At 46.1% G+C, this 12,371-nt stretch overlaps 1 protein-coding gene and 1 long non-coding RNA gene across 2 annotated transcripts in view; one reads left to right on the forward strand and one right to left on the reverse strand.

The window, feature by feature from the left end:
- The window catches only part of ERICH1 (glutamate rich 1), a 539,909-nt gene extending 532,826 nt beyond the window's left edge, over positions 1–7,083 (reverse strand). The window contains exon 1 of the mRNA XM_069606082.1: positions 6,792–7,083. Within this exon, the coding sequence (XP_069462183.1) occupies positions 6,792–6,864 (73 nt within the window). The 5' untranslated portion in view covers positions 6,865–7,083. The remainder of the gene's footprint in view (positions 1–6,791) is intronic.
- Positions 7,084–7,118: 35 nt separating this feature from the next.
- The window catches only part of LOC138453342 (uncharacterized), a 2,021,223-nt gene continuing 2,015,970 nt past the window's right edge, over positions 7,119–12,371 (forward strand). Inside the window, exon 1 of the long non-coding RNA XR_011260405.1 lies at positions 7,119–7,420. This is a non-coding gene — a long non-coding RNA (uncharacterized lncRNA). The remainder of the gene's footprint in view (positions 7,421–12,371) is intronic.

The raw sequence follows: 12,371 nt of genomic DNA on the forward strand, positions 1-12,371 counted from the left end.
ATACCTAGAACGCAAATGGCATAAAGAGAAAACCCACGACAGCAGGACCACCTTAGCACGACACCTGTACCGGTACAAAGCCGAAATCCGGAAAGCGAAAAAAGCCCATTACAACTCACGAATCCTAAACTGCAAAAACCCATGCAAAGAACTTCACAAAATTATCTCCGAATTCACCAAACCGGCATGCAACACAACCATCCCGACCGCGTCACAACCACTATGTGACTCGCTCTCCCTCCACTTCTACTCCACGGCCATTGAAAGGACAAAAACTCTGACCACCAAACAGGCTCTCCTACAACCACCAGGCAAACCTCAGCCAGTACCAGCCAGCCCACCAACTGCAACCACTACACAACCAATTTTCGAGTCCTTCAGTCCAATATCACCAGAACAATTTCTCAAACTCCTATCCGACCGCAAACCATCTGGATCACCACTGGACCTTTGCCCAGCCACAATCCTTAAAGAAATCTTTGCCTCCACCTGCGCAGGAGAACACGCAAGATCTATCATAAACACCTCCCTTTCCTCCGGTATCTTTCCAGATGCATTCAAATTGGTGCACGTCAAACCTCTGATTAAAAAACCCTCACTCGACCCTCTCGAGCCAAAAAACTACCGCCCCATCTCTAACACCAGGCTCCTCGCCAAACTCATTGACCGAACAGCCTACTCCCAACTAAATACCTTTGTAGAAGCCAACAACCTCCTAGACCCCGCCCAATCAGGATTCAGGTCTTGCCACGGTACTGAAACCACCCTAACCTCGATCTGGGATGACCTAAAAATGACTGCCGACTCTGCAGGATGCGCCGCACTAATCCTTCTCGATCTATCAGCCGCCTTTGACACGATCAATCACTCAATACTCCTTGACCGCCTCCACTCCCTAGGAATCCGTGGAACCGCCCTTAAATGGATAGCCTCATTCCTCAAAGACAGGCACCAAATAACGACACTCTCCAACTTTACATCACAAGCCCGACCAGTTGACACAGGAGTCCCACAAGGAGCATGTCTATCCGCCCTCCTCTTCAATCTCTACCTGATCACCCTCCCTCCAATAATTCGTGCTCACAACATCCTGTGTTACAATTACGCAGATGACACTCAACTAATTCTAAAGTTCCTGAACGCGAACCCCAACTCCCAACCCGATCTGACCTCTTGCCTCCTTAACATCGAACGCTGGATGACCCAAAGCCACCTCCTGTTAAACCCCTCCAAAACAGAAATCATGGTCTGCGGCAACTCAGATTTTCTTCCGCACCCACTACCCTGGCCACCCACCATGGGCAACTCACCGACCCCCTCTAACACAGTAAAAAATCTTGGGTGCACCCTGGACTCCGACCTAACACTCTCGCGCCAAGTCAACAATGTCTCAAAGTCCTGCCACTACCACCTCAAAAACCTTAGGCGCATCTTTCCATATCTCTCATTCCCTAACAGAGTCTCCGCGGTCCAATCAATCGTCATATCACGACTGGGCTATGGTAACCCCCTGTACCTCGGAATTCATGCCTACCAACTGAATAAACTACAAAGAGCACAAAACGCAGCAGCCAAAGTGCTTCTTGCGCTCGGTCCAAGGGACCACGTATCCCCAGCCCTTAAGACACTGCACTGGCTTCCGGTAGCCCGCAGGGTGGCTTTCAAAACCCTATGCCTCACCCATCGAGCTCTACATAAAACTGGACCCCATTATCTTCAAAAAAAGCTAATACCTTATCACCCTACCCGCACCCTCAGATCAAGCTCAGCCGGCCTCCTAGTAATTCCTAAAACAAACTCAGTCAGGTTAGGCGGAACATCTTTCTCAGCCCTGGCCCCAACCCTGTGGAACTCGCTCCCACCCCACATCCGCCTAACTCAGGACTTAACGACCTTCCGCAAACTACTGAAAACCTGGCTCTTTCCCTAAAACCCAACCATCTGATGCGAATGCCGGTGTGGAGCAGATAGCAGTGTGGTGCGGATGCCTGTGTGGTGCGGATGCCTGTGTAGAGCGGATGCCTGTGTAGAGCGGATGCCTGTGTAGAGCAGGTGCCTGCATGAAGCCGACGCCTGTGTAGAGCAGACCGGACGAGCGTGCAGACCTGATGAACAGCAGCATTGTCCGCCCCGTGTCCCTGCTTCCCCTCTCCTCCCGCCCCCTTGCCGTCCCCCGTGGTGTGATTGGCTTGCTGGCCCCTTTGACTGACCCTTCCAGGGCAGCCCACTGCCCGGCAGCCCTTGCGGCTAAGGGCCCGAGGCAAAGGGCGGCCCCTACATTGGCGGCTCCAGGACGTGTCTGCAGGTGTCCGCAGGGGAAGCAAAGGAAGCCAGACACCAACAAAACTGTGAGTATGGCATGGGTGGGGTGTAGAGCAATCACTCTACCCCAGAAAGCCCCTGTCACTCTACCTTACCTTCCATAGCATAGACTGCCATAGACTTAAATCAAGACATACCTAGGAAAACTTGCGACCACTATAAATTGATTTGTAAATACTGCCTTACGATGCACATGATTTTACTTGCCAATTTTAGCTAGTGCCAGACGTGTAGGGAACTGAACCTTAGCTTGCACCGTACCTTGATAAAAATTGGTACTCTTAACATACACCACACTTAGAATTCTGAACCCTAGCTTGCGTCGCATATAGATAGAAATGGGATCGTTAGCATGTTAGAAATGTCCTCAATAACCTCTGTGAAAGTTGAATTTAGAAGTGTGCCCAATAGCCTCTGTGAAAAGTTGAATTTAGAAGTGTGCCCAATAGCCTCTGTGAAAAGTTGAATTTAGAAGTGTGCCCAATAGCCTCTCTGTGAAAAGTTGAATTTAGAAGTGTGCCCAATAGCCTCTGTGAAAGTTGAATTTAGAAGTGTCCCCACTAGCCTCTATGAAAAGTTGAATTTAGAAGTGTGCCCAATAGCCTCTGTGAAAGTTGAATTTAGAAGTGTCCCCACCAGCCTCTATGAAAAGTTGAATTTAGAAGTGTGCCCAATAGCCTCTATGAAAAGTTGAATTTAGAAGTGTCTCCAATAGCCTCTTTGTTAAAGTTGAACTTAGAAGTGTGCCCAATAGCCTCTCTGTGAAAGTAGAATTAGAAGTGTCCCCAATAGCCTCTATGAAAAGTTGAATTTAGAAGTGTGCCCAATAGCCTCTCTGTGAAAGTAGAATTAGAAGTGTGCCCAATAGCCTCTCTGTGAAAGTAGAATTAGAAGTGTCCCCAATAGCCTCTCTGTGAAAGTAGAATTAGAAGTGTCCCCAATAGCCTCTATGAAAAGTTGAATTTAGAAGTGTCCCCAATAGCCTCTGTGAAAGTTGAATTTAGAAGTGTCCCCACTAGCCTCTATGAAAAGTTGAATTTAGAAGTGTGCCCAATAGCCTCTGTGAAAGTTGAATTTAGAAGTGTCCCCACTAGCCTCTATGAAAAGTTGAATTTAGAAGTGTGCCCAATAGCCTCTATGAAAAGTTGAATTTAGAAGTGTGCCCAATAGCCTCTCTGTGAAAGTTGAATTTAGAAGTGTGCCCAATAGCCTCTCTTTGAAAGTAGAATTAGAAGTGTCCCCAATAGCCTCTATGAAAAGTTGAATTTAGAAGTGTGCCCAATAGCCTCTCTGTGAAAGTAGAATTAGAAGTGTCCCCAATAGTCTCTCTGAGAAAGTAGAATTTAGAAGTGTGCCCAATAGCCTCTTTGTCAAAGTTGAATTTAGAAATGTGCCCAATAGCCTCTGTGGAAAGTTGAACTTGGAAGTGTGCCCAATAGCCTCTTTGATAAAGTTGAATTCAGAAGTGTGCCCAATAGCCTCTGTGAAAGTTGAACTTAGAAGTGTCCTCAATAACCTCTCTGTTAAAGTTGAATTTAGAAGTGTCCCCAATAGCCTCTATGAAAAGTTGAATTTAGAAATGTGCCCAATAGCCTCTGTGAAAAGTAGAATTAGAAGAGTGCCCAATAGCCAAGTTGCCCAGTAGCCCCTGTGAAAGTTGAATTTAGAAATGTACCCAATAGCCTCTGTGAAAAGTTGAACCTAGAAGTGTTCCCAATAGCCTTTTGTGAAAACTGACTTTAGAAGTGTGCCCTATAGCCTCTGTGAAAAGTTGAATTTAGAAGTGTGCCCAATAGCCTCTCTGAGAATGTTGAATTTAGATGTGTGTCCAATACCCCCTGTGAAAGTCGCATTTAGAAGTGTCCCCGATAGCCTCTATGAAAAGTTGAATTTAGAAATGTGCCCAATAGCCTCTGTGGAAAGCCGAATTAGAAGTTTGCCCAATAGCCAAGTTGCCCAGTAGCCCCTGCGAAAGTTGAACTTAGAAATGTGCCCAATAGCCTCTGTGAAAAGTTGAACCTAGAAGAGTGCCCAATAGCGTCTGTGGAAAGTAGAATTTGAAGTGTGCCCAATTGCCAAGTTGCCCAGTAGCCCCTGTGAAAGTTGAACTTAGAAATGTGCCCAATAGCCTCTGTGGAAAGTTGAACCTAGAAGAGTGCCCAATAGCGTCTGTGGAAAGTAGAATTAGAAGTGTGCCCAATTGCCAAGTTGCCCAGTAGCCCCTGTGAAAGTTGAACTTAGAAATGTGCCCAATAGCCTCTGTGAAAAGTTGAACCTAGAAGTGTCCCCAATAGCCTTTTGTGAAAACTGACTTTAGAAATGTGCCCAATAGCCTCTTTGTGAAAGTTGAATTTAGAAATGTTCCCAATAGCCTCGTTAGAAGATTCTAGAAAACACTCGAATGACCATATAACCCACCTTATGCTTACTCTATCCTTACACCACCACTCAACTAGAACACAGAGATACTATGACACCATTCGGTATAACTGTTCCCATACCAACATCCGTCACATACTCCACATCACTCTATGTAATCACTGCTGGTTACACACCCCCAGCCAGGCGTTCTCCTCAGGCCTAACGCAGCCACATCCGGTCTGGATAAATCCTGCCAGAACGAACACATACTCCTGACCCCTCAACCACCACACCTACCGCTAAGAAGCAGCTATTACACGAATACCACACAAGCTGCACACATACATGGTGCCCACACGCATCTTTGACTCTCTCTACTGATCTGAACTTCGGTTCCCAAGGGCGTTCAACCTACCAGCACCTTCAGACCATACCAATGGTATATAAGGCGCTATATAAATGCAAAATAACAATAACAATAACAACAATATGGGGGGGGATTTGTGTAATGGTAATATGTCACTTATAAAGCGCTATCGCCAAAGCGCTGTACAGAGAACATATTTACATAAAATGTATCACCCAAGCGAAGTTGGCACTCATTTAATTAACTTTATTTATTATGGCATGTATTGACCGCGCCCAAACCCTTAAGTATCACAGCGCTGGTACAGGTAACAAGCTGAAAAAGCAACATAATAGTACAAGGTCCATAGAGGAGAATAGAGATCAGGGAGGTCACGTTTAAGTATGAAAAGCTAACTTGGCCTTGCCAGGATTTGAACCTGTGAATCACACTCAGATTACAACAGCATGCACTCAGCCTGCTGAGCTATCTTATCGGCTAGCCAGCAAGAGCATGTTTTCTTACTGCAGCATTGTAGTTTATTACGGATGTTAAGGCCAAAGGCAACATAAGTATTCTTACATTGGGGGTGGGGCATTTTCTACTGCCATTAGGAAGAAAATACAACATGAGAGTTCTTATACGGAGAGTGGGGTATTTGTGTAGCCAGCCACAACATGTTTTCTTACTGTGTCATTGTTTTTTTCCACTGGCAGTAAGGCAAAGCCAACAGGAGTATGTTCTTACATGGGGATATTGCCATGTGTTGGCAGAGCCAGCATAAACATGCTTTGGTATAGTATCCTTACTGGCATTATGGACAAAGCAAACAGGAGTATTTTCCTATGTGGGAATAGTGGTATATATAGGTGCACCAGAATGGAGATGTGCGAGCACAATCGATATGAAAATGCTTTTTTACACTTGCAAAGTACTAGCATATAGTGGGCAAAGGCATTATGAAAATGTGTGTTAAAATGCTCATGCGCATTGTTGGTGACTTGGCATCATGGACTTTTCATTTCTTACCCTCCAAAACTGATAGTAAACTGTGTTGCTTTTTACGTAATTTATCAAAGAAAGTGTACTGAAAAATGCACTATTTTAACCCATCATTTAAAAACTTTTCTCAAGCGGACAACTCCCCTGTGATTGGTTCACCCTCCCTCACTTCTCTCTGTCACTACTGTGCATTTGGCTGGGGGCAGAACAAGTGCCCTTCCTTTTACGGGCTCTTCTTGGTGTGGGCCCTACTACATGTGCTCCAGGCCCCACTTGTTACCCAATCCTGGCTACGCCTCTGGAGAGTTGGAGTGAAAGATGGATCTAATGGGCCAAAGCAAAGTGTAATATCTATTCAGCCTTCTGGGCTTGGGCAGGGGGTGGAAGACGGAGGGGGTTGAGGGGGGGTTAATCAGTAGCGCAATAGGTCTAATGTCCGTCTCATTAACAGTTTAAAAAACTGCCATCCAGCTCCCCCAAAATGTTGAGGGTGGCTCCACCCCTGCCTAACATCACACTCCCTCCTTTTTGGATGCAGCCAGAGTACCACTAGTTCTTTTTTTCTAATTCCATCCCTTGGTGCGCAGTATAAAAGCTAATTAACATAACATAACATACATGTAGTGAGAGGAGTGTGCTGCTCTGTGGAACTGGGGGTGCCCGTTAAACAAATTTCTAGTCGAGTGCGAAAACAGAACATCAGGGGAGGCACAGTATCTATCTGCGGCACCCTTGACCGTCGTAATCCACTCCTTCCTACCTTCTTTCCTTCTGCCAGACATGTTCCCAGCCTCCCATGGAAAAACAGCCGCTCTCTCGAACCTCTGCCGCATCTAATGAAAACGAAACGTCCAAGCACTTATCATCTGCTGACTTCAGAGCTTCCTGGCTGTAAAGTCATCCAACACCCGCTGCCTTGATCCCTCCTACTTCCAATCCAACGCCCATACAGAGGGCACGCGCAGTAATCACCCACCTAGCAGGCGACTAAATCTGCGAGCCTGATTGGTTGTCAACAGAGTGTAAAATTAGCCCGCCTCCTCGTAGTCTCTTGCCTGCTGGTTTATCTTGCGCGAAAGACCGCACTAATATGGCTGCTGCGATGAGATGTGCCGAGGGTTACTGCGCCTGCGCGCACATTTGACACCAACTTGCTCGTCCAGTGGTGTGTTCTGCTGCTGATCGAGGGTGAGCAGCATCAGCAGCAGCAGCAGCAGCAGCAGCGGCAGCGGCAGCTTCAGCAGCGCATGGGAAGCACGACGGGAATATTAAATGATCTGGAAGCGATGCAGTAACATCCCATGCTATCCGACCTGGGACCGAGACTTCATCATGCAAAGCCGAACCTGCTAAAGTGATGGATACATTAGAATGCCAGCCTTGAAAGGGGTAAGGCTGCATGCCTATCATGTTGCCCTTCGGATAATGATATTTGAAAGAACAGCGGCTTGTATCTGTTCTTGTGTGTGAGTCCTGTTGCCAAGCGATTACATTTTGTGTATAGATACGAACCACAGCACACCGGGTTTGCAATGCTAGCACATGTGCTCGTGGTGGCTTGCCTTGCACAGCAGGAGACTGTTTAATAATGGGACGGTTTGCAGCAAACACCGGTTTTTGTGTGATATCTGCGCAATCCATCAGGTGTGGAATGGTTGTGACCGTAGGCTGATGCTTACACAGTTCAACAAGGTGGGCATTTTCAAACAGTTTCACTTTCGCATATGTCTGGAGAAGCATGTTCGAAGGAATGTGCATGCCCTCCACAGATGGTCCACGGAGGTACACGGGTTGCCGGTCTCTTACCAAGAGGGCTGTGGAAAGAGCCACTATGCTAGTAGATTAGGCCAGGACCGGTGATGCTCGGGGGTCCTAGGCTGTCATTCCCAGACATATCAGTAGGTCTCACACAATGCTCTGAAATGCATGCTTTAATAAGAATTGCTTGTCCAGGGTTAGCCTAATTTGTTATGCGCTGAAATATGGGGGTGCCGTCTTTGACAACACCCGTGTTCACAGTATGTAATGGCCCAACGTCTCACGGGTCAGATTCCTTGATATAACTCTTATAATGATCAGCAGTGCGTGTAACCTTGGGTGTTCGATTAGCCAGCATTTTGGGGGGGGGACACACCACACACACCACACACACACACACACACCACCCCCCCATTTGAGAGCATTGCACTGCAGACAAATCTGCCCGCTTTGATACATTTCAATGAAGCACAAGTCATGGAAAGCCTCCCACACTTATTCTTAACTGGCTCGCAGAATTCCTTTTGAAACTTGGCTGACAGACCCCATGCTTCAAGTACTGTGTGTGCGTGAGGGCGTAATGCGGCGGGGGCGCTGCTGGGAAAGTTAAATAGCAGCTGTAGCTGTATTCAGCGGCGGCTGCAACCCCAATCTGAATTAGTGTTCCATTGGCCACTGATTGAACTGGGCACAGCCAACACAGGATAGTGGGATTTGCATGGGGTTTCGAACAAACCCAAATCGATGGAAGCCCAAATGATCAAGGAGAAAGAATGCATTGAGATTTGCATGCCATTGGAGGAACTAGAACCTAGTCCATGATCAGAATATGCGTCCGTGCCGGTGTAATGGCAAGCCAAATCCACCGTGGGCAGATCTAAAGCACTGCCGTTTATTCGGAACCGTGTTTTGGGGTCTTGAGGGTGTGGGCGTTGAGCGAAATGCTATTGGATTGGTTAGAATTATGATCACAGCTGCTAATTTTCCATGATAGGTCCGTGAACAAGATCGTTCAGCCAACGTGAATGCCACATGCCAGCAACCTCCAGGGCCATTGATTTCGATGTAAATGTGATCTAAGTTTAAATCATAACACGCCTGTGAAGTGTTTTATGTGGGATGAGGTTTTCTGTGTTCTAATCGTTAACAATATGATGCAGTGTCGGCAGAATGCTCTGGTTTTGTGAAACGCCTGCTCTGTATCAACGATGCCTGCGTTAAAAAAAAAAAAAAAAGAAAATATGCTAATGCAGTGCCAACTGAGGACACCTGCAGCATGGTGCCGGGGTCCTCATCCAGTACGTGGTCGGAGTGATGGCAGGTCCCAGTCTGCGGCGTACGAGAGCCTCTCTGATGTGGTGGCCGAGGAAACAGCCTGTTTATTTGCTGGCGGGAGACCTGGTGTACTGACGCTTGGGCGGGGGCGTCTATGGTGCTCTGTTTTCAGATGCCCGGCGTTGCTTTTGAATTCAGGGAGGGCTCCTTTCTGTTGTGTGGACATTCTAACTTCTTCATGGCACAAGACTCATATTTCACCCTACGACCAATCACGGTAGAATTTCTTTAGAAAAAAGGCAGCAGGTTATGGAATTGCCAGTGTATTGGTTCTGGGGTTTGCTACATTGTTTACGTTTTTACATTTGTTAACGATATTATGTCAGGTGGGATGCAGACTGCAGGGTGATATGAAGTTTTCCACCCACCCAACCATTCTGCTTCTGTCTCTGCTCGAATTCTGATCTGCCGCTGCTTGTGGGAGAACCACTTGTGTCCATACACCATTGAAAGTTGGGTTAAATTGACCACACTTGCTTTGCTGCCCAGGAACCAATGTGACCAGCAAGAACGCTCAAAGAACACATGGGTGTAGAAGAGGGAGTGCTTTTATCATCCTATCTGGGATGGCAGAACATTCTGATGTTACAGCAGGGAAGTGAAGGGTATCTCTCCTCCTTGTTGTGTCTGTATGTTATGTTAATAGGGTTTAGTATTGTATCACATTACTACCGTAATAGTCTCAGAGTGCCTAGGCTCGCCTGTGCAGTGGCATATTGTGGCCATGTCCCCGCCGGGCGTACCCAGATCTTGGTCTACTAGAAGAAAGAACATGAGCGAGGCAATACAAAGGATGGGAAAGCGGAAAATAGATCCTACAAACACAGGCAGGGAGGGATGCAGCAGGGAAAAAATGTTGTGTGATAGAATGGTTGTGTGCTAGTCCTTTGTCGCATTATATTGAGACCACGCATTACCTGGGGACCTCCCCACCCCCACAATGAAGGAGCCCTACAATACTCGCTTACGTTTTTTAGCACTGGCCTTAATGAATACTCATATAGACACAACCAAATCTCTCCCTCCCCACTGTGCCCACAGCGAGCCAAGAACCAGGCCAGGGTATAGGAAATATGTGTATTTATTTGAATGATCAACAATAGAGATCATACTAAAACGACACACACCATGTTCTTTGTGGCTCACAATTAAACTTCTTGTTACACAAATCCAGCAAGTTGGTTGGTAAAAATGCAAATCACAATATTTTGCTTTATATAGATTTAATTTCAAGAAATAATCAAACTGGTATGAAACACAAGCAATTTACATCTATAGTGCTGTGCAAGATTTCAGAGCGAGACTGCCACGCCTATATGACCTCAAAAACAAAAGAACTAGACCCCATGGCTCTATCTTAACCCTCACTGCCTCTAACGCTAACCCTTTTGCCCCAGCACCTGAAAGGCGCCCCAAAATACACACTGACTTCTCTCACAACCAGAAGGGACCTAACTTCCTAATCCTAGACTCATCCAAACAAAAAAAATCACAACTCCTACTTTATCACGAGCCCTCATCAATGCGAGGTCTCTCATAGCACATAACACGGAAATTGCTGACATACTAGCCACGGACAACCTTGATTTCCTAGCTATCACTGAGACCTGGCTCCATGACGCCGCTGGCCCTGCACTTATGATTGCTATACCAGATAATTACAATATACTAAGAGTCGATCGGCCCAACTCTAGAGGAGGCGGCCTGGCCATCATAGCCAAAACTAAATTAGCGGTTAGACTGACCCCACACTTAGCCATCACTTCTTGCGAACTTCTTTCTGCTAAAATACCCATCTTTAATAACAGTACACTAAATGTCCTGCTGGTGTACAGACCACTAGGTAACTTTGAGGAAGACGTATCCAGCCTTCTTACGAATATCATCAAAGATTCCACCCAACTCCTTCTACTAGGTGACTTTTTAACCTGGGTTTCAACGACAATGAAGACAAACGGGCCCACTCCATCCAATCAATCTTAGTCGATCATGGCCTTACCCAAAAAGTCTTAGCCCCGACACATATAAAAGGACAGACATTAGATTGGATAGCTAACCGTAACTGTGCATCTACCATCTCTAATATTTTACCACAAACATGGACCGACCACCACCTCATATGCTTCTCATCTACCATAGAGCCGCCTATATCAGATAAGCTAGAAACAGTACCACCTATGCCTACTAGAAGCAAAAAAAGAAATCGCAGCTGAAAAACTGCTCCCACTCCTCTTACCAGCTCTCACTGCTAGCGCTTCCAATAATGACCCTAATATGCAAGTGGAGACGTTTAATAACACTATGTCCAAAGCCTTGGACACTATTGCCCCATCAAACTACGCAAAAGCAAACGAGAATCTCACCTGAACTCTTGGTTCACCCCTCACCTCAAAGAATTACGGATCCAAAAACGTAAACTCCAAGCTATTTGGAGGCACACACCCTCAGCTGAGAACAAAACTCTTCTTGACAACTTGGCTAAAAAATATAAGAAGGAAATAATCCAAACCAAAAAGAATACATTCAATGAGAGAATTAGTAAAGCCAACTCTTAATTCCAAAGAACTTTTCTCCATCCTCTGAGAAATGGAAAACCCGATTGCTCCTATAGATAACGTCCCCAAGGACGAACAATGGTGCACCAGCATCCAAAACACCATAGCTAATAAAATCACAACTCTCCAATCCAAAATTGCCAAGAAGAAAGCATCCTTGAACCCCACTGGAACCGATACTTCCCACATCATCGATACGGCCAGAATAGACAATCATAGTAATTACAAACCTTTCAGATTTACCAATATAGACATACTGGAAACTGAAAAGGTGATATTATTGCTGAAACCTTCGAACTGCCAAGGCAACAGTTGCCCAGCACAAGTTATTAAGGATGCAGCTAGAGACTTAGCGCCCTTCATTTCTAAATTAATAAATGCCTCCTTCAGATGCAGCTCTGTACCTACTAACCTCAAAGAATCTTGGGTACTGCCTCTCCTTTAAAAAACAGACCCTTGACCCAGCCATCCCGACCAATTACAGGCCCATTACCACAGTCCCATTTCTCCTTAAAATCATCGACAGAGTAGCATACCTTCAGATCCAAAACTATCTGGAGACAAATCAACTATTAGGATCACGCCAATCTGGCTTCAGACCACTCCATGGTACTGAAACGGCACAAATCGACGAGTTGAAGGATAAAGGTAAAACAGCTATGCTCCTCCTCCTTGACTTATCGGCGGCCCTC

The sequence above is a fragment of the Ambystoma mexicanum genome, chromosome 4p, assembly GCF_040938575.1.
Source record: "Ambystoma mexicanum isolate Mex_15411 chromosome 4p, UKY_AmexF1_1, whole genome shotgun sequence".
Taxonomy (NCBI): domain Eukaryota; kingdom Metazoa; phylum Chordata; class Amphibia; order Caudata; family Ambystomatidae; genus Ambystoma; species Ambystoma mexicanum.